The sequence below is a fragment of the Maylandia zebra genome, linkage group LG19 (genome assembly GCF_041146795.1).
Source record: "Maylandia zebra isolate NMK-2024a linkage group LG19, Mzebra_GT3a, whole genome shotgun sequence".
NCBI lineage: Eukaryota > Metazoa > Chordata > Actinopteri > Cichliformes > Cichlidae > Maylandia > Maylandia zebra.
This window is the reverse complement of record NC_135185.1, coordinates 11,225,193-11,249,340: the sequence shown is the minus strand read 5'-3', so window position 1 is coordinate 11,249,340 and position 24,148 is coordinate 11,225,193. Positions and strand designations below refer to the sequence as shown.

At 44.8% G+C, this 24,148-nt stretch overlaps 1 protein-coding gene across 3 annotated transcripts in view; it reads left to right on the top strand.

The window, feature by feature from the left end:
* col12a1a (collagen, type XII, alpha 1a) overlaps positions 1-24,148 on the top strand; it is a 50,650-nt gene that overhangs the window by 17,225 nt on the left and 9,277 nt on the right. For 2 of the 3 annotated variants that reach the window (XM_012923393.5, XM_012923391.5), the window contains exons 15-51: positions 2,681-2,947; positions 3,063-3,255; positions 3,364-3,488; positions 4,799-4,948; positions 5,047-5,166; positions 5,249-5,413; positions 5,503-5,649; positions 5,915-6,054; positions 6,582-6,711; positions 7,391-7,536; positions 8,034-8,163; positions 8,251-8,387; positions 9,077-9,206; positions 9,296-9,435; positions 9,642-9,774; positions 9,944-9,967; positions 10,668-10,807; positions 12,263-12,392; positions 12,538-12,677; positions 12,763-12,892; positions 14,540-14,682; positions 15,829-15,958; positions 16,060-16,202; positions 16,291-16,420; positions 16,974-17,093; positions 17,222-17,368; positions 17,444-17,560; positions 17,644-17,796; positions 17,903-17,977; positions 18,055-18,194; positions 18,305-18,428; positions 18,528-18,671; positions 18,894-19,058; positions 19,292-19,330; positions 19,452-19,590; positions 20,170-20,312; positions 20,670-20,779. In XM_012923393.5, coding sequence (XP_012778847.2) covers positions 2,681-2,947; positions 3,063-3,255; positions 3,364-3,488; positions 4,799-4,948; positions 5,047-5,166; positions 5,249-5,413; positions 5,503-5,649; positions 5,915-6,054; positions 6,582-6,711; positions 7,391-7,536; positions 8,034-8,163; positions 8,251-8,387; positions 9,077-9,206; positions 9,296-9,435; positions 9,642-9,774; positions 9,944-9,967; positions 10,668-10,807; positions 12,263-12,392; positions 12,538-12,677; positions 12,763-12,892; positions 14,540-14,682; positions 15,829-15,958; positions 16,060-16,202; positions 16,291-16,420; positions 16,974-17,093; positions 17,222-17,368; positions 17,444-17,560; positions 17,644-17,796; positions 17,903-17,977; positions 18,055-18,194; positions 18,305-18,428; positions 18,528-18,671; positions 18,894-19,058; positions 19,292-19,330; positions 19,452-19,590; positions 20,170-20,312; positions 20,670-20,779 — 4,979 coding nt within the window. The remainder of the gene's footprint in view (positions 1-2,680; positions 2,948-3,062; positions 3,256-3,363; positions 3,489-4,798; positions 4,949-5,046; positions 5,167-5,248; positions 5,414-5,502; positions 5,650-5,914; positions 6,055-6,581; positions 6,712-7,390; positions 7,537-8,033; positions 8,164-8,250; positions 8,388-9,076; positions 9,207-9,295; positions 9,436-9,641; positions 9,775-9,943; positions 9,968-10,667; positions 10,808-12,262; positions 12,393-12,537; positions 12,678-12,762; positions 12,893-14,539; positions 14,683-15,828; positions 15,959-16,059; positions 16,203-16,290; positions 16,421-16,973; positions 17,094-17,221; positions 17,369-17,443; positions 17,561-17,643; positions 17,797-17,902; positions 17,978-18,054; positions 18,195-18,304; positions 18,429-18,527; positions 18,672-18,893; positions 19,059-19,291; positions 19,331-19,451; positions 19,591-20,169; positions 20,313-20,669; positions 20,780-24,148) is intronic. The other variant, XM_012923392.5, reaches the window with a different exon arrangement.

Here is a 24,148-nt window from a genome sequence, read left to right as displayed (position 1 = left end):
AGTGTGCTCAAGTCTCGCTAATAAGATATTATGGTCAACCATGTCAAATGCCGATGATAGATCCAAAAGCACTAAGACTGAGGGGCGTCCGTTGTCAGCCATTAGTAGGAGATCATTGAAAACACGAAGCAATGCTGATTCTGTGCTGTGATGTTGTTTGAAGGCCGATTGAAATTTATCATTTATATTATTCTCATCAAGGTAGGTCTGCAGTTGGAGCAGAACCACCTTCTCAAGTATTTTAGCCAGAAAGGGAAGCTTAGAAATTGGCCTAAAATTGGCAAAATCACTAAGCTCAAGGTTCCTTTTTTTTTAGAACAGGTTGGATTATGGCATGCTTGAGAGCTGAAGGTACATAGCCAGAAAGCAAGGAGAAGTTCAATATGGACAATAAACAAGGTCCAATTACACTGAAACAATCCTTAACAATACGGGATGGGAGAGCATCATGTACACAGTTAGTATTGTTCAATTTATCAATTAGACGCTTCAGAGTGGAGAGAGAAACGGGTTCAAATTGATAAAAAGTGGCCGAACAATCAGGAGTAGACATACAATCAGTCACCAGAGGAAGAGTAGATCTAAGGGATAAAACTTTATCTAAAAAATAGTTTGAGAATTTTCCACAAAGACCCGGGGAAGACAGCAGTGGCATAGAGGGACGGGGGTTCACCACAGAGTTAAAAATTTTAAATAGAATTCGTGGATTATCACCATTAGTGGTAATAATTTTAGAGAGAAAAGCCGCTTTAGCCGTTCTGGCAGCAGTTTGGAACTTCGAGCGGCTAATACGTAAAATATCATAAGAAGACTGAAGTCTATCACTCCTCCACTTCCTCTCATCACGCCGACATATACGTCGTAGGGCACGAACAGAATCATTTAACCAGCATTGTGAGAAAGTTCTAGGGCGTTTCATTTCGATGGGTGCAACAATGTTAAGAATCGAGGAACAGGTGGTAAAAAGAGTATTAGTAGAGTTCTCAAGTGTGTGTGGGGAAGAACAATCCAGCATACTAAATGGGGAGTTAACAAAAGACGTAATAAAGTTGACCACAGTATTGGCATTAATAGTGCGCGTAGGATAAAGAGGAGAGTTTAGGTATTGTCCAGTATCACCCAGGTCTACATCGAAGATGACCGGGGAATGATCAGAGAGACCAGTATTCCTGATTTCCTTAATGCAAATGTCCACATTGAATGAAAAAACCAAATCAAGGGTGTGGCCTTGAACATGGGTAGGCTCATTCACCCACTGAATAAGATTAAAAGAATCAGTCAGCACAAGAAAGTCTTTAGCCAATTGGTCATTCATACAGCAGACATGAATGTTAAAATCTCCAGAAACAATAACAGAATCATATTTAAAAAGAACGGATCCCAAAAAATCAGCAAATTCAGAGATAAACATCTTATGATATTTAGGCGGACGATAGACCACGACACACAAAGTGGTCCGAGAGCCCGTCAGTTCCAATAGCTGAACTTCAAAACTGGAATAGGTTGGAGAGGATAGCAGCCGTGCATCATGTTTATTATTGAAAACCGAGGCTAAGCCACCACCTCTACCAGTTAGCCTAGGTGAGCTAAAGAAGGCAGAGTCAGGAGGTAGAAGCTCAGAGAAGGGGATGAACTCACCCGGAGAAGTCCAGGTCTCCGTTAGAAATAGGACATCCAGTCCCGAGGTGAGAAAAAAGTCATTTAGGAGGAAGGCCTTATTTGAAAGAGACCTGACATTAAATAAGGCCAACCGAATCCGGGGGGCCAGGACCTTTGTAGTAGCCCGTCGCAAGGAGCAAAGGTTGTTATGTTGAACACCGCGGCCAGGCGGTGTTATCCAAAATCGGGCAGAGTGGTAAGCCACTGGGCGAGCAGGGTAGGTTTGAAGGCCGACGGAGCAAATCCAACGGTGGGTTAGCAATCTAGCCGCAGAGTGGCTGCTGAGATAGTGGAAGAAACAGGATAGCTCACGGCTTGTAGAAGGGAAGTCCATAGCCATGGCTCTGATATAAGCCTTAACGCGGACACGGACGCCGCTCCTCCTACCCCGTTTCCTGAGGCGTTTCCTACGGAGCATGGGAAGAGGAGGATAGGTCACATAGGTAGGGGAGACAGGCATCAGGGGGATAGCGGCACCGGCGGTCCCAAGGCAGTCAGGTCGTTGAGAACAGGAAAACCGAAGATTCAGGAGCGTGTCTCTGTCATAAGTTATTAGTGTACAATCACCTAGAGAACATAAAACCAAAGATAAAACAACGAGAAGTACAACGCCAAGGCGAAGACGTGGTCGGAGACGGTCAGCCATGCACACCGGCGCCATCTTGCTTCCACGTGACCACGCGAATGAGCGTGGTCAGAATTCACACTTGCCCACACTTGCCCTTCCTGCAGGGAGAGTAAGAAGCACTCAACAGACACACAAAGAATTTCCTCAAGATGTCACGGCAAGACATCAAAGTTTGGCGCCCAAAACCACCTATTAAACACAATCAATCATGTAACTTTGCATCTGTTTAAAGTGAGTAGGTTTGTATTCAGACGCGTGGAAAATGAGCCGATGAAAGCTACTGCGAGGTAGCTGACTGCGCCGTTTCCTTAGCAGCAGGAAAGCCTTGGTGATTTTATTCCCCCGGGGCCATCTATCCATCGTTTCTCTCTGATATTTGTTCCTTCGTTGCAGTTTCAGCTGCTGGCAGATCGATCGTCGTCTCAGAGGAGACGGAGAAGTCCATGAAGGTGACATGGCAGCCGGCACCTGGAAACGTCGTCAACTACCGCGTCACTTACAAACCACAGGCAGGAGGGCGCCAGCTGGCGGCCAAAGTGCCCGGTGGCACTACCACCACTGTGCTGAGACGCCTTACCCCTCTCACCACTTATGACATCACTGTGGTGCCCGTTTATCGCTCCGGAGAAGGCAAAGCAAGGCAAGGGGAAGGAACTACATGTAGGTTGGCCCGCTGTTCACTACACATCATGACACTGTAAATCCAGGCTATTATAAAGTCGTTAAAGACCCTCCACATCTGCCCCGATCAGTCTGTGTATTCCTTCCCCTCCAGTAACACCTTACAAAGGCCCGAGGAACCTCCAGACTTCAGAGCCCACCAAGACCAGTTTCCGTGTAACCTGGGACCACGCTCCCGGTGACGTTAGGGGCTACAAAGTCACTTACCACCCAGTGGAGGATGACATCGACCTGGGGCAACTTCTGGTTGGTCCCTATGATAACACTGTGGTGCTGGAAGAACTCAGGTTTGTCCCACTTTTTCATGTTTTTACGGTTTATTATCAGACTCGTTTGGACTTTGGACTATGTTCTCCTGCATATTTTGTAATGAAAGTTGTTTTTTGGGTTGACAGAGCTGGTACCAAATACACAGTGAGTGTGTTCGGTATGTTTGAAGGAGGGGAGAGCATGCCGTTGGCTGGAGAGGAGTACACCACCTACTCTGACGCACCTGATCCTCCAAATTTTGACAAGCCAAGTAATATTACCCACATATATGTGATGTACATTGCACACGGTCATTGTAAGAATAAGAGAAGGCGCAGAGCACGTTCTATGCAAAAACAAATGAAAAAGTCTTAGTCATTCTGTTACTGTATCTGTCGTCCTGTTTAAGTCAGTGTCTCCAGTATGTTTTGTTTCTCTGTCAAACATCGGAGAGTGTGTCACATATTACATTTTTGTTTGGGGAAAAACCCCTCTGTAAATCCAAGCCACATAAAAGCTGAATACCTTTCTTTAAAGCGAATTGTCTCACGAAATAACAGATGTAATGGCAACTCCATCTGCCTGCCCTTTCCCTGCTTTCTTCGCCGTGTCACTTTGGGCTTCCGCTCTTTATTTCCAGTCCAGCCAGCGGAGATACGAGCCGTGCGTGTATAATCTGTTTGCACTTATAAAACGTTTTACTATCCAGTGAGTCAGAGCGTGGCAGGCAGCAAGTGTGAGACGAGGAAAGAAGTTGTGTTTGCTGCGAGGAAAGGTCAGCGTGACCAGTTAGCTGCAAGCCCTCTCCTAAAAAGGAGGCAGATGTAGACTCGGTGAGGTGACATAATCAGCGTTTCCTTGTACATCTACCGAGTAAGTGTCTGCACATTAAAGGCACTTATTCCTGGATCTTTATTGTTACAAACTATTTCAAATGACTTTAGAAAATCATATTTTACCTCCACATACCACTTCTTGGGCTTTTTGCCCACAGATTGGAGATGTTGTGTGTACTTCTAATGTGTAAAATCATGTAACCTGTTTTCAGTTGCAGACAGCAGCAGTTAGTGCGACATCTGCAGTTCTCTTTTAGGTACAAAGGATCGGATGACTTCCTTTTCATCACACAGGTGTTTGGAAAACAGGATGTGAATGTTTCCTCGCTGCTCTGCAGGGCACAATAATCTCCTCAGCGGAGGCCTTTAATATAAAGGGCACATTCTCCTGGGAGTACCCCGTGGATGGGAAAACCACTGAAAGAATTACTGCCTCCACATGCTGCCGAGTGAAGAAGATCATAATTATACCACCTGGAAAATAATTGTTATCCACAGAGGGATGGAAGAAAGAGCAGAATTATTTGTTGCGTGCATGTAGAGATTGTTTGTTAAGCATTCAGGAAATTGTTTGGATTTTTGTGGAAATTTATTGCCGTCAGCTCTTCTTTCCTCCCTTCTTTTCTTCTCACACGTCCTTGAAAGCTCTTCCACCATTACACTAGAGCATTTTTGATTATATTTGAAACTCATTTGTAACGTTCACCTGGGATCCTTCGTGACATGTGAACCTCTGCCCTGTCAGATACGATGTGTAGGACCAATGCTCAGGCTGACATTGTGCTTCTGGTGGACGGCTCCTGGAGTATCGGACGTCTGAACTTCAAGACTATTCGTGCCTTCATTGCACGTATGGTGGGCGTCTTTGACATCGGCCCTGATCGGGTCCAAATCGGTGCGTTGAATCAAAATAAGAATGATAAAGTATGTATTTGTTAATACAGCAAAGGTTTTCTTTGAGGTGCTCTAACTAAGATTTGGCGGCTTCTTTAGGGCTTGCTCAGTACAGCGGAGACCCAAAGACCGAATGGCACTTGAATGCTCACCGAACCCGAGAGTCTCTCCTGGATGCTGTGTCCAACCTGCCCTACAAGGGAGGAAACACCATGACAGGTGATTCGCTTCGTTTCTGATCTTTTTGCTTTTGTAGACGCAAACGAGCATTTCGCATTACTCTGTGCCTTCTTCGTGGCAGGTCTGGCTTTGAACTACATCCTCCAGAACAATTTCAAAGAGGACGTCGGGATGCGTCCCAGCGCTCGAAAGATTGGCGTCTTGATCACTGACGGAAAATCGCAGGATGATGTCATTGCCAACTCTCAAAACTTGCGCAATCAGGGCATTGAGCTCTATGCCATCGGTAAGCAAAGAGTGGTGCAGTTAACTTGTGCTTTTGCTGCATCTAAAAAGCTGCTGCTGACCCTTGACCTTTATATCATTGTTATTTAGGTATTAAGAATGCAGACGAGAACGAGCTGAGGTCCATCGCCTCTGAGCCGAATGACATTCACATGTACAACGTGGCCGATTTCTCCTTCCTGCTGGACATTGTGGACCGGGTTTCTGACAACCTGTGTAACAGTGTCAAAGGGCCAGGTGTGTGAAGTCCAAGGTGTTTGATAAGCAGTATAATTATAGTGGACAGCATCAAGGATCCTCGTGAAAAAGCCACATTAGATGCAAAGAACGACCCCTGCATGAGCATCATTTACTCCCTCATACGTGGAAAAGCTATGAAGCTATGAAATGAGAAAGTTGGCCAGTTTCAGAGCTTTTCACTACATATAATTCACCCTAAATCAGTGATTTAGAGTTAATTATACGCAGCGGTTTCAAGCATTCTATGCTTGCATCTTAACAGGAGGCGCTCCAGATGCACCCACTAATCTGGTGACATCAGAGGTGACTCACCGGTCCTTCAGAGTCACCTGGGACGGCCCCGACGACCAACCAGAAAAGTACCGTGTGGAGTACAGGACTTTATCGGGAGCCCCACAACAGGTATTTGCCAAAAACACCAAAAAACTTGCTCTGCTTCAATCACACGCAAGTAATTCTAGTGCAGTATGTGAGTGTTAATGCTGCCCTGATGCTACTGGGAAACAACTTCTATTTCCAGCCACCTGTTTGTGTTGGCTTCTTGCTGTTTGGGTGTCTGATTACACTGCAGCTCGACACAGGCCAAGGAAACAAAAACAGCCGTCTCAGTTTCAGAGATTAGTAAGAAAATCTCGTGACTTTGAATGAGAGATGGCCCCGCTGGCCGGCAGCGTCTCGGCTCCACGGCGTGGATGTGTTTTTGAAGTCTGAAACAAATATGCAGAAGTTTGTTTTTCTGCAGCTCCCAGGGTTTGCTTGAATAGTGAACATTGTGGATTTGTTTATAGATGGTGAGGCTGACCTTTAGCCTGGTAAAAATTTACAGATTGTTTTCTGGGATTGATTGGAAATGTCTGTGAAGATATTCACAGTTCTGGTGCACATTAGTAAAACTTCATCAATCCTCTGATCCTCCTGTCTGTTATTAGGTGATCGTGGACGGCAGTCAGACCACTGTGGTTCTCCAGAGGCTGAACCCTCTCACACAGTACCTGGTCAGCGTCTACTCCGTGGTGGGAGAGGAGAGCAGTGATGCTTTGGATGGAAAAGAGACCACACGTATGTCCCACCTCAGCTCACTGAAAGAGACTGAGTGACTAAAACTCCACACACAACGTTAATGCAAACCTAACTTTGTAAACAGCGCTGCATATGACACTAGTAAAAATGAGCTAAATCGGTACGTGATGATGAACTGCAGATGTGACCGTATTTTATTGCACGCTCTTAAGTGGTTATCATTTAGAGTCTAACTCAAACAGACCTTTCGCGCTATTAGGAAAGCCAGATAAATGGGGCTCTGAGAGAGCTACGGTTTCAATTCGAGCAGACTCTGGTGCTCTCACGAACCCTGAGTCTTTGCTTTACGAGCAGTTGCCCTTTGAGTCAGCCGCCATCATGCAATCTCTCTGGCACGGTTGCGTAACACAAACGTAATGCAACTCAGAGACTGTAATTCGTGTGTGGTCTCCATTAATAAAAGGTTCAAAGGATATATATATATATATATACACATATATACGCACCTTGTTTGTGAAACCATATGTGGCTGCAAAAAGATGAAAGTACCAAATCTTGATTAGATGCAAATTAAGAGATTAAATTTGGTTTTAGGTCCAAATTTGAAAGAAAGATTATATAGTGTAAATGCAAACTTTATGCAATCAAAGAATTAATTATAATTGTGGCTATACAAATGCAGTGGTTAACAAGTATTTGCTGTTTCCTGGTTTTCCAGTTCCTCTGAGTGCCGTGAGGAGGATGGAGATTTACGATCAGCAGGTCACCACCATGAGAGTGAGATGGGAAAGGGCACCGGGAGCCACAGGCTACATGCTGCTCTACAGCGCCATCAATGCTACGCAGCCCACTACAGAGCAGGAGGTAAGATCCATTCTGGGAAACCAGAAGGCATCCAGCCAATCAGCTGTGGATAGAACTGAAATGGACACATTCACATGTGTTTGTAGGTTCATAACACGAATGCCTGCTCGCATACACGAGCACCAAACACACGCAGCGCCTCGCTAAAAGCACAAAGTGACCTGCTGTCAGCATTTCTGACTGAGTGCAGATGTCACACATTGAAATAACTTTTTACAAAGACACCAGTATTTGCCTCGTCACTCAGCAGCAAGGCAACAGGAAAAAATACAAAGAAACATTGTCAGCCACAGAGGGGTGGCTGAACCATGAGCTCACTCTGCCAAGGGAACATCATCATCATTTCTTCATGAGGTGTCAACCCCAGTGGGGCAAACCCAGATGCAGCAGATGTGCTCCAGTATTTCTCCTCACCATATTTCCCAGCCAGCGAGGAGTCCCCCTCATCTGCTTCCCCTCTCAACCTGTGTTGTTTGTTTGGTTTGGTCCGCTTCCAGATCAGAGTGGGCGGCGACACAACCGACGTCCAGCTGGTGAAGTTGCTCCCCAACACGGCCTACACGCTTTCCCTATTTGCCCTCCATGGAGAATCAGCCAGCGAACCACTGACCAAACAGGGAGTCACATGTTCGTAACCAGCCTATCATTTCAATGTTTCAGCACAAATTCAGAATCATTTTTGATAAACTAACAGAGTTTTTAACTCATGTGCAGTGCCCATGCCACCTGCGGGAGAACTGAGGGTTCGGGATATTACCCACAGCACCATGACGCTTGACTGGGATGCTGCTCCCGGTCCCGTTCGCAAGTACCTCATCACCTATAAGCCTGAGAGTGGAGATGCAAAAGAAGTGAGTTCGTCTTTCCTTTCATGGTATTACAACCGCTGTTATGACCAGTCCCTTCCTGCTATTGCAGAACCTCCTGTCTGTTATAGTCATTAGGATTTATGATGATTAAGTTGTTGGATATTTCTCGACTGATCCGTTATCACATTGTGGAGATTGCAGCTGTTTGAGTGGACATGAGGGGATTTTCTGGAGTCTAAAGAAATATTATGAAACTCTCTGAATGTGATTTTGCAAGGCTTACAGGCTGGTTCTGGTACTGGGGACTGGAGGAATACTTTATGGTTGCATGTCCCCATGTGGGAGTTGTTGGGCTACAGCAGCACATTCTGCAGGAAGTGAAGATTAAGGTGCTCTAAAGGTGGAAACACACTGAGCTGAAGATATGTGATGCAACACAGAGACATGGCGCCACTAACAACATCTTAACTTTCAGCTAACGAGTGAAACCAAGAGCACAAAGTATTTCGTGTGTTTAGTTTCTTCCTGTTTGCTTTAGTGTTATACCTGCTGGTCACACTGCTACCGGTTTTATGAGGTGCAGATTAGTGAGGTCACCAGAATTCCAGGAAACCTTCCCTGAGAACGAAGCCTTACACTTTTCCAAACGCGCAAAGTGATTCTTAAGCGCTATATATTCTTTATTGATACTGTATAATAACATTTAACAACTGTGTTTTATTGTTCTACAGCTGGAAGTGGGAGGACGCGTGACCAGCAGACAGTTGGATAACCTGATCTCTCAGACCGAGTACGCTTTAGCTGTTACTCCAGTCTACGACGAAGGTCCCGGACAGCCGATGCTGGGAGAGGCCATCACAGGTCAGAATCGTTACCATGGCGCCGGCCCCGTTTGCTGCTTCTGACCGAGATGGAGATCATAATTGCATTTTCTTTCCTCCGCTCTAAAGATGTGGTTCCAGCACCAAAGAACCTGCGATTCACAGAAGTCACGCATACCAGCTTTGTAGCTCACTGGGAGCATGGAGCGCCTGACGTGGCTCTGTACCGCATTGGCTGGGTTAAGAAGGGAGATGCCAACACCCAATACGTAAGAGAAAACCAGATGTCCGGGATGTTTATATTAGGAATAAATCATGCAGGTATTTCACGATGAGTCCCACAGTAGGCGTTTGGCGTTGCTTAGGAAAGACCTCCGGTGGAGGCAGGGAGAACATCTAAAAAACAGACGATGAATTTTACATGGCTTACATTTGGTTTTTATTGGCTAAGCTGTCTTTGTGTTTTCCTCATCAGGCCATTCTGAACAATGATGAGACGACCCACCTGCTGGAGAACTTGGAGTCAGACACGCCCTACGACGTGTCCGTCACTGCGATCTACCCGGATGAGTCGGAGAGCGAGGACCTGCTAGGCACCGAGAGGACATGTAAGACGCACACAGTGATGACGACTCAGTAATAACTCTAGCTAACACTGTATGCTTAAAGTATTTGTCACAGTTTCTCTTCTTTTGGTGTTAATTTTGCATTTTGATGCTGTGTGAAGTGTTCGATCAAGGGTTTGCCCATTATGCCTTTCTATTTCTGCCTCTATAGTGCGCCGTCAAAATGGTTCCCCACGTAAGTGTGTTCATAGCAAACCAAAGGGATGCTTTTTCTTTCAAGTGACAAAAGCATGTTTTATTGTTGCAACCAGTCATCAGAACCGTTGTTATTTCATCATCAAGCAAGACCCTTAACCCATCCATCGCTCCAGTGATGCTGATGCTGTCACAGCCCGGTTTTATTCTTACGTGTTTGCTTGTCTGCGTTTGTCCACGCCATCCTCCCACGGCTTCTTCATGTCCTTACTCGGTTACATGAAATGGCTGGATGGAGTTCCACCATGCATGCCTGGCAAAACAAGGATTTCAATCCCTGTTTTCAAAGCCCGTTCCATCAGCCACCATCAGTTCATTCATCCATCCATGTTCATTCATTCATCCATGCATTTGTCATTCATCATCATCATCATATCATTATCATCCTCCTCCATCTATTGTCCGTCAAGAGACACCTGCTTGAGAAAAGACGAAGAGCGACTGTCTTTTCTTTTTTAAAGCTGCAGTCCTGTTTAACGCTCATTGCTCTATTTTCTTTCAACCATAAACAAAAGGCAGAAAATTAACTGGCATCTGAACTCAAATCAGCCAATAATCTCAAGGACTGTGTCTTTAAAAGATATTTCAGTGATATCAGAAACGCTTTCAAAGGAAACCGTATAACTGCTGTTGGCGTAGCTTTAACTGTCATATATGTGCTTGCCTGTTGCACTGTGCAGTGCCTCTTCCAGCGCCCACCAACCTGGTTGTGTACAATGAAACCACCACCACTCTGAACGCCATGTGGACTCCACCGACGGGCCGTGTCCAGAACTACAAGATCTCTTACGTCCCCACATCTGGAGGCAGGATTCAGACTGTAAGTCACACAACAGTTAGCTCGTGTTTGTCAGTGTTTAGCAGCAGTGACAGGCTTTAATATTTTAGCTAGTGTCTCCTTTCTTTTCATCTCCTTCTCAGTCTCGCTTTAATAATCCAGACAACTGCGGTTTATAGTTTATGGCTTTAACTCAGTCGGTGGATTTGTTTCTTCCTCCACAGCGACTTTGCTTCCAAGAAATCTATACAGCTGTGGCATCGGTGTTCAATTATTTGAGTTTATTCCGAGTCAAATCTCATAATCTGTTGTTTGGATACAGCGGCATTAGTGTGGACAAAACCTTTCCTACTCTTTCCTCAGTATTTCCTGACGCTGCAGACTGTCTCCCGCTGGTCGTGCATTTTTGGCCGTCTCGCTGAATTTTCAAAAGTCTTTCTGGATGACGGCTGAATTTTTGGTTTCAATTTTCTGTCAGACGTTTCTCAGAGCTTCCACGAGCAAGAATTAAAACGAGAATCAGAAGCCTGAGGACGAGCAAATATCTACACACGAGATTTCACGCTGATGCGAAGCGTCTGATCGTTTATTTATGAGATTAAAAGAGATCAAACTTGAACGTCATAAAAAGTTGAGATGTTTGAAGAGGCAGAGTCCGGTCACTGGTGTCAGATATTATCCTGCAGATCAAGTTTAAAGTGCTGCCGTGCACTGGTCCTTCACACTTTTATAGCCACCTTTTAACAGGTACAATCCAGAATTTGTCATTTTAGGTGACTAAGACTGGAAGTTCATCAAACTGTTTGTATGTTTAAAATACGGCTCGGTGAGGTTTCTTCTTTTGGTTCTTGATGAAATGTAATTGTGCTAATGGAAAAGCGGACGCTTACTTACGTGTTGGTTCAGTGTCCGGATTTCAACGTGTATGAGTAACCCTGAGTTAAATAAGTGTGTTTTTTGGAAATGGGCTGCACACATTTTGTACTTAAAGAAGAAAAAACTGCCGCAGTGCCAAATAATAAAAATAATAAGTGCCGTCTTGACCCGAAACGCAGTGATAAAACAAATCCAGCAAATGCAAACAGACACACACTCTCTAAGAATATTTACTCCTTATAGCAAAAGCCAACAGCGTTGCAGTAAATCCATCATTAGTCACAACAAGACATCTGACTGTTTCCACCATTAGCGGACATATTTACCTTGGCCACTGTACTGTATGCTAACCTTGTCCAAAAACACTCAGAGCATTCCACCTGGAAGCTTTCAGGTAGAATTCTTTCCATCAGGTTATCAATCTGAGAAACCCCGCAGAGGATACTTTATTCCATCTAAAACAGAGGAAATACCTCCTCCTCAGCACATAAAAGAGCTGCAGAGTTGTTTTTAAAGCTACAGCAAAAGAGACAGGAAATGCAGAAATATTTTAAGGACTGAAAAGCCAAGTGAAATTTACTAAACTAGGTAACTATGTTTCATTTGTTGTTCCCTAACTAGACCCAGGTTGGAGGAAAGAAGACTACAGTCCTGCTTCCTAAGCTGACGCCTGACACCGAGTACGCCATCAGCGTGGTGGCAGTCTATGCCAAAGGAGCTAGCGGGCCGCTGGAGGGCATCGGAAAGACCAGTGAGTTGTGAACAAATATGACAGCCAAGTCTTGGATATATGAATACATCACACTCATGGAAAGTCTCTCAGTTTAAAAAAGCTCACACATGGTGTTCAGCCTTGTTGATGGATGCAACGTTATCATATCTTTATGTTATTCCAGAGCCTCTGGGTGGTGTTAGGAACCTGCGGGTAACTGACCCCACCACCAGCACCCTGACCGTCCAGTGGGAGCCTGCTGAGGGTAGCGTCCGTCAGTACAGGATCTTCTATGTGTCTGCAGCTGGAGGAGTGGAAGACATGGTAAGCAAGACATTAACAACGACATTCAGCCATCTCCAGTGGAACAACCCCGACATGATGTATGCTGTGTTGTATTTCTGCACAGGTGCAGGTATCAGGCAGTACCTACAGTACCGTCCTGAGGAACCTGGATTCTGATACTGTGTACACTGTGTCTGTGGTTCCCGTATATGCTGCTGGAGAAGGACTGCGCATGTCTGAGAACGGCAAAACATGTAAGCACTGCACGCATGCAACTGCTGCTGTAGGTAACGAGATCCACTGCAGATCCACGCGAGGTCGTTAGGCAGCGACAGCCACCTCTGTGTCATCAGGGTATAGAAAAGCCCACGCAGACCAAGAAGAAGACCTGTGAATGAGATGCCGTGACGTGGCAGTGGGATTTATTTTCCAGTGTCAGGAATCAATTCCCGTCTATCCGGAATGAACCGAGTGGCCTCGGCTGCTGGCCTGCTGGGTCAGAAACCTTCAATAAGGCAGCCAGTTGTAACTGATTTGTTTCAAAAATATCATCCAAATCCTCTGACAATCTGCAATCCAGCCAGCTCAAATCCCATCTCCTTCTCCAGAAGTGAAAAAATACCTGAATAAGTCTGAACCGGGGTACCCGCAATTACCCGACGTCCCGGGTACGAAAAACGTCCATCAGAGAGAGCATTCAGCTGACTCGCTGGGACAGAGCTTTAAACCTTACCTGCAAACTGGAACTTAAAGCTTAAAATAAATGACAGCATTGAGCTCAGTCAGCTTAGTTTGAGTGAACATCGGTTTTCCAGTTTCTCCCACAGCTGAACCACCGAACTCTGCTGGGAATTAGTCAGCATTTTGTGGGGTGATTGCGCAGGAAGGAATTCCTCTGGCCTGGCAGCACTATAATGGTGTCTCCTCTCTCTTTACTGTAACATTGTCCATTTATAGGTTGAGTGAAGGCTAGCGGTCAGGGTAATGGCGGGGCTGGGGTATTTGGCTCCTCTCTGGGAAAAAGAAACAGGGGCTTTGAAATGAATAGAGAGCATTATATGTATAATTGCTCTCAGCCTGCTTTGCTGGGGTCATGCGCCGTGCCAGCTACTGTTACCCCCATTTTCCCTTCTGTAGCAATAGTTCATCATGTTCAGTGGCTTTTCAGTGGACAAGTCAAAGCTCACGCTGCCTGTGTACATATATTTATGTTCATTAACGTCAGGCCTTGAATCGGCTCTCGTCTGATTCAACCGTTTGAGCTAACAAGCTGCTCGGCGAGCATTCACAGCATCTTAAAAGTAACAAGCGTTGGTCTGTAAAACATTTAAAGTACGGAAGCTTGCTTACTTTTTTTTCTCCTGCGTTTATGGGGTTATAATTGAGAGCAGCACAAAACCTCCAAACATCTGCTTTGGTTTTTTAGAAGTCTAGCTTCACACAGAGCTGCACATAGGCCTTTCTGTATCCTTTTCATTAACCTTCAGGGCACTGACAGGAAGTGCCCTGTTGATAGCTGTATTGTTAAATAGCATCCTAAACTCGTCTCTGTTGGCTGCTGGGGGAGTTTTACTGGAGAGTTCTCATGTTGTCTTGTTCTGGCCATAAAATGAGTCCAGACCATGATTTATAAACCTTGACAAAGGGAGGATGACAGGACTACAGGAGATTCACAGAGGTGTTATTTAGATACTCGTAAACCTTTTCATCTGGAGTATTTACCAGTACTGGAACCCCAGTTATGCATTTGTGCTTCATTCTTATGGGTTTTGTTTAATTGTTGGTTTTTTAGCCTTAATTTATTGCCATTTTTGCAGTTGTCAGCCTTTCCTTTCCGTTCGTCCTCGTTCTCTTGCCCCTCTTTAATTCCTTCTTACCAAACAATATTCCTGTCCCTGCAGTGGAGCGCAGCCCCGTCAGAAACATCCAGGTTTACAACCCCACCACCAACACTTTGAACGTTCGCTGGGAAGCTGCCACAGGTCCAGTCCAGCAGTACCGGGTGGTCTACTCTCCTCTGAACGGTGCCAAGCCTTCAGAATCAGTGAGTTTCCAACTGCTGTGTGGGAATGGCTGATACGTAAATTATATTATTAGATTATACTTGAGAAAACTAACTGAGAGCAGGTTTATTTCTAATGCCTTCAATCATACAGAATGCGCACAAATATTGAGGATCACCACATGGAGCTGGAAGTGGGAGCATTTGCAGTTTACCGTGCAATTACTTTTAAAAGCACTCGGCCTGCTCACCAAACGCATTGGTGCGAGCGTGTTTGCATGTGTGCACTTTCTGCCATTTGGATTGTTTTGTGTAAATAAGTGCTTGAGTTTCAAACACGTTCATTAAAGCAGAAATTCTTTAGCTGCAGCTCCCGCTCTCTCCGTGCTGCGTGCCATCTGGCATCAGAGGGCCCACATCTTCATATGTTAAAGATTTCTGGGCAGCTCAAAGAATCCATAAAACTTTTAAAGCGTCTCTTTGCATCAGCTTTCTTCAACATCCATGCCAGATGGACTGCACCACTAGTTTCTTCACTGGGTCGCTAACGACAGTGTCTTTAAGAAGGTGATAGAAATTCCAGCATATTGATAAAGACATGCACTCAGCTTTCTTTTCCCCCCCTTTGGTCAGCACGTTTAGGACAGGATCGTGCCCTTTGCATGGCCAGAGCTAATTATGCGGGTCAGTGGTAATGTAGCCTGTTTCAGCCAGCACCACCAAATCCAACGCCAGCTGGAAATTTGCAGCGTAGCTTTTTAGCTTCATCATCATTGGCTGCTGAGTCCTAAGCCTAAGTTTGACCAGGAGACACTGTGGCATGATTCAGACACCCACAAACATGTTTGAACCTCCACCAGGCCAGAGCGCTGACCTTAGCCTGTCCAGATAACCGCTCTGAGGCTAAGGACACACGATCAGCTGTCACCTCCATCAGTGCTGGCTGTCACCCACCTAGCCCCCTTTTCTGTCCTTTTTTAAACCACTATCACACCTCTGAACATCAAAGGACTGTTTGGCTCTTCCTTTCACTGCTGCTGACAACAAGGAGCCATTCAGTAAAAGGCAGGTGTAGAAAACAAGCAGCTGCCAGACGAGAGGGGCAGAGTCTGTGGCTGCGTGAATGTTGGATTTGGCCCTTTGGTGCATGTGTGCATAAAAGCTCACTTATTTTGTGTCTCTGCACAGATTCTGGTACCAGGGTCAACCACCACAGCCTTGTTGCAGCAGCTGCTTCCAAACACTGATTACAATGTGGGAGTTGTTGCTCTGTACAGCGATGGCGAAGGACCTGCTATCATGGATGAAGGAAAGACATGTAAGAACCCGGGCCAGTGTGTTTTGTTAGCAGCTCTGAGACGCGCAGGTGTTTTCAACAAAAATGCAAAACCATATTCTTCTTCCCGTTTCTGTGCTCAGTGCCTCGAAGTGCCCCGAGGAACCTGCGCGTATACGACCCCACCACCACTACCCTCTCTGTCAGCTGGGACCATGCAGATGGTCCTGTCATGGAGTACCGCATCACCTACGCCCAGATCACAGGAGACCCGATTGAGGGATATGTGAGCATATTTATAATTCGACAGCGATGTTTTTGTGGCCATAAATAACAAAGGCACTTGTTTATGCATCCAATTCTTCTGCTTGTAGACTACAGTGCCAGGAAACCGAAACAACGTGATCCTGCAGAACCTGGACCCGGACACGCCGTATAACATCAAAGTGACCGCCATCTATGCTGATGGAGCAGGAGGAGAGGTGGATGGTGACGGACGCACAGGTACAAGCTGTTCCATCTGTGCGACCCTGTGAGAGTTTTTATTCAATAAGCGAGTGTTATTGATCAGCGGCGAGCAGAAAATCCGAACGGATTGATTCACTAATGAGGTTCCTGAGGAACTGAACATTATACCAAACGTGGAATAAGTGATATTGTTGACTTTTAAAGAATGCCAAAAGCACAAAATGCCTTTGGCAGAAAAGCTGCCTGCACTCCAGTGAAGGAGATCGTATCCTCGTAGTGCTGGCCAGAGTCTTGCCTAACTTTGCTTCTCAAACAAAAGAAACACTATTGCGTATCGTAATGCCGCTCCGCTCCTTCAGGCAGATTATTATTCTTATTATGATTTTTTTTTACTTTCTTTCATGTGCTGGAATTTATCATCCCGCTAATCGCACATTAGAATATTTCACTCAATGTTATTATGAGCAGTGAAGTCAGATGCAGAAATTACCCAGCTGCTGATGGATCACCAAAACTCAGATCCTGTGCATCCCATTACAGTGAACCTTATCCTGTGTTGACTGCGCCGCTCTGTCTTTGCTTCCTGCAGTGGGAATGCTCGGCCCCAGGAATCTGCGTGTTTCTGATGAGTGGTACACCCGCTTCAGGGTGTCCTGGGACCCCGCCCCCTCCAGGGTTAACGGATACAAGATTATCTACCAACCTGAGGGTACGGACATGCTTTAGCATTGGATCAAAAACTATATATCGTTGTTGTTGTTTTTCTAGTTGTATGAGTTGTTACTAGACAAAAAGCCTCATTGCTTACATGCAAGTCATATTAATGTTGCTTTTCAGGCTCGGATGAGTCCATGGAGGTGTCTGTTGGAGACGTAACCTCCCACCAGCTCCATAACCTGAAACCTGGAACCACCTATGACCTGAAGGTGTTGGCACAGTACAACACGGGTGACAGTGCACCTTTGGTCGGTCAAGGCACCACCTGTAAGTACGCTGCTACCTGATGGTTGATGTCTGGATCGGATGGATTTGTAATGAGCTGCGTTTGCTTGTCTTTAGTGTATCTGAATGTGACGGACTTGAACACCTACAACGTTGGCTACGACTCCTTCTGCCTCCGATGGGCCCCTCACAGAGCGGCCACCTCTTACAGACTCAAAGTCAATCCTTTTGATAGTAAGTTCAGTTCACCCGGTTACACGTCACAGTAACGTTTTAGAATCAGTTGCTAAGTCGCTCTCCTCTTTCCTCTCCTTTAGCCTCCAGGAGCGGGGCTCAGGAGATCACCGTCAGAGGCTCAGAGAACAGTTACTGCTTTGACGGCTTAACCCCCGACACTCTTTACAATGCCACCGTGTACACGCAAACGCCCAATCTCGAGGGACCTGGAGTCAGTATCAAAGAGAGGACGTGTAAGGAAACGGCTGCTGCTGGAACTTCCTGTTTCTTTGATGTTACAAAGATGTCATTTTACCAGCTATGATAAATTCATACATGCGATTCTTTCTTGCGTTGCAGTGGTTAAACCCACCCCAGTGCCAACAAAGGCTCCCACTCCTCCTCCTCCAGCAACAGTCCCACCTGCGTTAGATGGTAAGGATAGCTTTAATCAATGTATTTACTTTGTCCAGGCGCGATCAGCCTCTAACGTTGCTTTACCTGCATCGCAGTGTGCAAAGGTGCCAAGGCCGACCTGGTCTTCCTGATCGATGGTTCCTGGAGTATTGGAGACGACAGCTTCAATAAAGTCCTCCAGTTTGTTACAAGCATGACTGCAGCCTTCGATGTCATCAGCCCTAAAGGCATGCAGGTCAGCTGATGTTTCGGTGGCTTCTTAAAAAAAAAAAAATCATGCACATATTTCCTAATATCTGTGTTCACCGTCGTCACCATCCTCTTATTTTTGTTCTCGGTGAACAGGTTTCATTTGTGCAGTACAGCGATGACGCCAGGACCGAGTTCAAACTGAACACCTACCACGACAAAGGCATCGTGATCTCAGCTCTGCAGGGCGTCCGCTACAGAGGAGGCAACACCAAGACAGGTGAAGCTCTGGGGAAAAAAAGCTGCAAACTTAAAGTTCTGACTGTAGTGAACGTTTGAGGTTCAATGGTCTTCTTCTCCCGTTTTCTTCTTCGTCCAGGCATTGCTTTGAAGCACGTCTATGAGAAGGTGTTCACCTCAGACAACGGCATGAGGAGGAACGTCCCGAAGGTGCTGGTGGTCGTCACGGACGGACGCTCCCAGGATGAGGTCAAGAAGAGTGCAGAGAAGCTGCAGCATTCTGGTATGTGTGGAAATATGAATCGCTGGCTCGTGTGTTTGCATTTGTGCTATAGAAGAAGTAAAACAGGGGAAGCATTTGCTCCTGAACGTCGATTTAGTTCATCTGAACCAGACTTTCTGGCCTGTTTAATAAACTCTTGTATTAATCCCCGCAGCGGGTTTTTGTTGCAGACTTAACAATGGTCTTTGTTTGTTTTTGTGTGTTTGTGTTTTGCGCCGACAGGCTACAGCATGTTTGTGGTCGGAGTGGCCGACGTGGATATGACCGAGCTGAGAAGCATCGGCAGCAAGCCCAGCGAGAGACACGTGTTTGTGGTAGACGACTACGACGCTTTTGCCAAAATCCAGGACAACCTGATCACCTTCATTTGTGAAACAGCCACTTCCAGTGAGTTTCATGTATCAGAAAACAACAACTAAAGTTTAGTTTCACTCGCAGGCGCAGACAAAAACTTTATTAGACGGGTTGATTAGTGAACGGCGGAGTTAAGGGGAAGCTCTCCCTTTGTCGCGCGCTCCTACCGATCCATTGCCTGGGGAAATATATAAAGGCATATAAATCACATTCTTTCTGCCGTAATCTGTTTTTCCAACTCATTGTATCTTTTCGTTGTGTCTCAGCTTGCCCTCTGATCTACATCAATGGATTCACCACGCCTGGTAAGCACACAACATCACCATGCAGTGTACACAGCAGATAATCCCTGCAGAGTTTGTTGACATTGCTAAATGCTGTTATGTGGTACACTAGGAGGTTTCTCTCGTTGTTCTTCCCCTCCAGGCTTCAGGATGCTCGAGGCGTTCAATATCACAGACAAGACATTCGCTGCCATGAACGGTGTGTCCATGGAGCCGGGCTCCTTTAACAGCTACATCGCCTACAGGCTGCACAAAGATTCCTTCCTGAACCAGCCCACCAAGTAAGAGCTGAGGGTGTGCATAATCGCAGGTTACTGGCCTTATCGCCTGCACGCTTCATTATTCGTAATAAAGTTCAACAGCCTCTGCAGTCACAGAGGTCTCCCCGATGCTCAGGCCTGTTTATTGCTGCAGCTCATAGAATATGAGGTGTTAGCAGGAACATTTTGGGTGTAGCGTTTTAATCCCCAGGACCCCCACCCTCCCACCTTTTTCTTACAAGGAGAAAACAAATCACCGCTGAGTCAAGTGCTTTGTCTCTTTATTGGGCACCATTTAGGCGTTGTTAAACACTTGCACAACAGCTGTAGTGTCCAAAAGTCTTCTTAATATGTTTATAATGATGCGACTTTAGTGTGCGTGAGTGCAGCATTTGTCTTATGCACACAAGTGGAAACACTTTCAACCTGAAAGAAGACAGAAAATCCTTTCAACATGTGCACAATTTAATCAAGGCCATGGGAAAAACATGTGCCGGCTGTGTCACACAGTAGACCATTTGTTATGCATATCATTATTAATCTGCTACAGTAACGAGCGCACAGCGTCTGATCACAGGGTGTGATTTTTCACAATTACAGGGAGATCCATCCGGATGGTCTTCCCCCTTCTTACACCATCATCCTGCTCTTCCGCCTCTTGCCCGACACGCCCTCTGAAGCTTTTGATATCTGGCAGATTGCCGACAAAAACAACAACCCTGAAGTCGGGGTCACGGTCAACCGTAAGTCTCCCCTGCTGAATATTCTTACCCTGAGCTGTACACTCTTTAAAATCATACTTTGTTTTTTTGTATAAATCACTAAAGGTGCTAGTTGCAAAGCTTCAGGACATACTGCTTGAAATACAATTGGACTTTTTTGTTGTTTCGCTGGGAGCTTTAACTCTTAAAACAGCACCTTGTTCAAACCATGTGCATGCACATAACCACAGGAATTGTCCTAATCCCTCCGAGCCTTCCCTTTATCCTTCCCTTTATCCTGCTCTCTCTGCGAGCATGTGTTCTCTATAGTCTGTGCTTTGCGTGCCACTGCGCTGTAACACACTGTCAGGGATTCATCAAAGGCTCTTCTCTTTTCAGCTTCCAGCAAAACAGTCACGTTCTACAACAAGGACACCCGAGGAGAGATCCAGAGAGCCACATTTAACGAGCAGCAAGTGAGGCGGGTTTTCCACGGCAGCTTCCACAAGGTAAACATCGGGCGTGATTCTTAAAGAGAGGAGCAAAGTGACATTTTGGCTTTAATGCGAAAGACTGGGAGTCTTTTGTTTGTGAGTTGAGCGCTGCTTCTCCTTTCTGAAGGCTTTTGTGTTTTCAGTCTTTTCACGTCTGTTTTTACATCCTTTCACACTCTGTGGCTTCTATGCCTCCTTTCTTTTGGCTGAATTACCTTTTAATGCGAAGATTTGACAAAACATTCAGGGTCATGTAGCCGTATCAAAAGGTTCCTGCTATCAATCTCAAAGTGGCAACCTGCTGTCAAAGTGGCCCCTTTTTACACACACACACACACACACACACACACACACACACATATATATTTGTGTGTGTATGTATGTATGTATGTATGTATATATATATATATATATATATATATGTATGTATATATATATATATATATATATATATATATATATATATATATACATACATATATATATATATATATATATATATATATATATATATATATATATATATATATATATATATATATATATATATATATATATATATATATATATATATATATATATATATATATATATATATATATATATATATATATATATATATATATATATGTGTATGTATATATATGTATGTATATATATATATATATATATATATATATATATATGTATATATATGTATGTATATATATATATATATATATGTATGTATATATATATATATATATATATATATATATATATATTTCTTTAATTTAAGCCACGGCCAGTGAATATGACAAATGGGCTGTGGAGGCTATAAATAAGTTTTAAAAACTTTGGCTGGAGGGAAATTCTGCTGCAGACTGTTAGAGTGAATCATGGCGGTCTGACCACATCAATACTCTAAGCTTTCCTGGTAGTTGTTAGATGAATTCCAAACCAATCTGCTCCTCGCTGTATCAATTTTTATGTGGGTTCAGTTGACTTGCTTGCATTTTTTCCACAAACAACACGAAACATCTTCATTTAATTCCCCAAAAGACATTCCTGCAGGTGCATGAAAAAGCGTCTTTCACCTGACCTCCCCGTCTGCTAAATGTTCTCCGTTTTCAAACTAAAAGCTGAAATTTCAGGACGAGTTTAAGTTAACGCTGAAGATATAAAAATCAGTAGCCCCCGTGATGAATCGGCTGAAATTTGCTTGTGCGATCGGTGGAGATTTGGGCTGGAATGTGTACTTTTCTCATTGTGAAAGCAAGGAAACACATTATTGGCGGAATGCTGCAAGGACAGTGAGCGGTGGATTTAAGGCTCCAGGATCCAGATGTTTGCAACTGTCTTGATGAAACATTTTCTTTATTTTGAAACCATCATCTGCTCCAGATTTCCTGTGAGAAATTAAGCCAGAACTCCTAAAGTGGCACGTATTTAAAGATTCGTGAACATCAACTCTTCAAACAATCGGCCAAAACCTCTCATCTTACACAGAATATCAACAACAGCGGCGATATTGTGTTTCAGACTGTTTCTTTCCCTTCGTCGGTTTAGCCGCTATATTAGGAACACATGCCGGGCTTACTACTGTGATAAACCATTTGTATTGTATGCTTTTTCTCTGGGCTACAGAAAGCGGTAAATAGAGACATGGACTGTCTTTGTGGCCAGTGCAAAGCATCAGTGACTTCAAAACATCCCCTGTTCTGTTTCAGCACAGTAAGACGGTATATTTTACAAACCTGGAAAGATTTACGATGCTAAATTGATCACCGGGGGGAAAGCAGCTGGTTTCGGTGTACTCCAAGTCACAACCAATTGCATTTGCTATTTCTAGACAGCGTCCTCCGTATTTAGTACACTGTACATTTATTCTAAGGTCATCGAAGTAAACGACCCTTTTCGACATACAGACATCTTATCTGACATCAAAGATTGCCACCCCACTTCCTGACATGAAAGAGCTCAGCGTGATGTACTGGCCCAGAGATCAGAGCCTGCAGCAAATTACTTTTTAGTTTGACCATTTAGCGTCTACACAGCTAATTGCAGGGTGACTTCATGAATGAATGCGACCCTGGAAAATGTTGGGTCAGGATTGGATTTTAATTGCATCACAGTCGGTCGAGTCTTCGGTGCGTGCGATTGCGCGTGCATGTGCGTTGCATGAGCTGGCGAGTCTGCAGCGGTCTACCTAGCTGCTTATTTGCTGGTCTGCTGAGTAAATGCCGCTGCTGACTGCTGCGGTGGAGTGTGTTTACATGTTGTCAGTGGTTTTCCAACACTTTGTGGCTATTACAGACTGACCTCAGCATGAGTGTGCGCAGGCTCAGCCAGAGTGACCACTGATGAGACTCACAAATGATAGTTGGGTTTTTTTGTGGGTGTGCAGAAAAGCGAAACGCAGTGAGATCTGAAATACGGAGTGAATACAGATTTAGTGAAGACTTACTTTCTAACCTTACACCTCAGCTTTCATTGGATCAGCTGGTAGAGGATATCATCTGCTAACTGGAACTGAATCAATCTCTGTCTGCAAGCCAGTCCCGATGCTTTCAGTGGAGTCTGGATGTGCATGAATGTTAGACAGAAAGCACTTTGTGTCTTGTAATCAGGTTTTTGACTCGCTTCTAGAGTATTTTCTGTGTCCTTCAGGCTAGTTAATAAAGAGTAACCCAAGCTGGGGAGGTCGTGGTCAACTGCTACTTAAACATGTGGGATCACTCTCTGAGATGGCTATAGCAGATGCTAACCACTCACTAGCCCCACTGGGGAATTCCCGCCCCCCACCACATTTGACTGATGGGAACCTTGCTGGTAACCAAAGATTTTTTCCATATGTCATGATGACCAATCGCGTGTTCACTGCTTAAAGTTTGATCATGTAAGTTGTTGTAATAGTGAAAAGTACATTTTAGTTTGCGTTGTCTTTGTTCATGAAGGCGGTGCCAGTGTACCGCTCTTTGTGAGCCCAATGCCAAATTGTTTATAATCTTCATTTCTGACAAAAAAGTCGACAAAGTTAAAGATAATTCAGTTTTTTTTTTCATAGAGAAGACTTACACCTGCTTATTAACAGGGCTTTGAGTCTTTTGAGGTTCAGGATTGGAAAAAAAATGGAGGAAGACGGAGGACGGAGCCTAGAGCAACAAAATGTGATATTATATAAATCTCGGATGTCATGTGCATTGGAGCGGCGACGGTGTCAGCTTGAAATCTCACCATATGTGCTGTGACTGTGGAGTGTTGACACAGCAGAGCACAGTGAAACCCTCTGTGTTAACAATTGATGAATGAAAGTTGTTCGTCTGTCAACGCTTTGCTGCATTTGGACAAAATCATTTAACAGCAACCATCAGCTGAGGGAGCGCTGGTCATTATTTTTCCTGA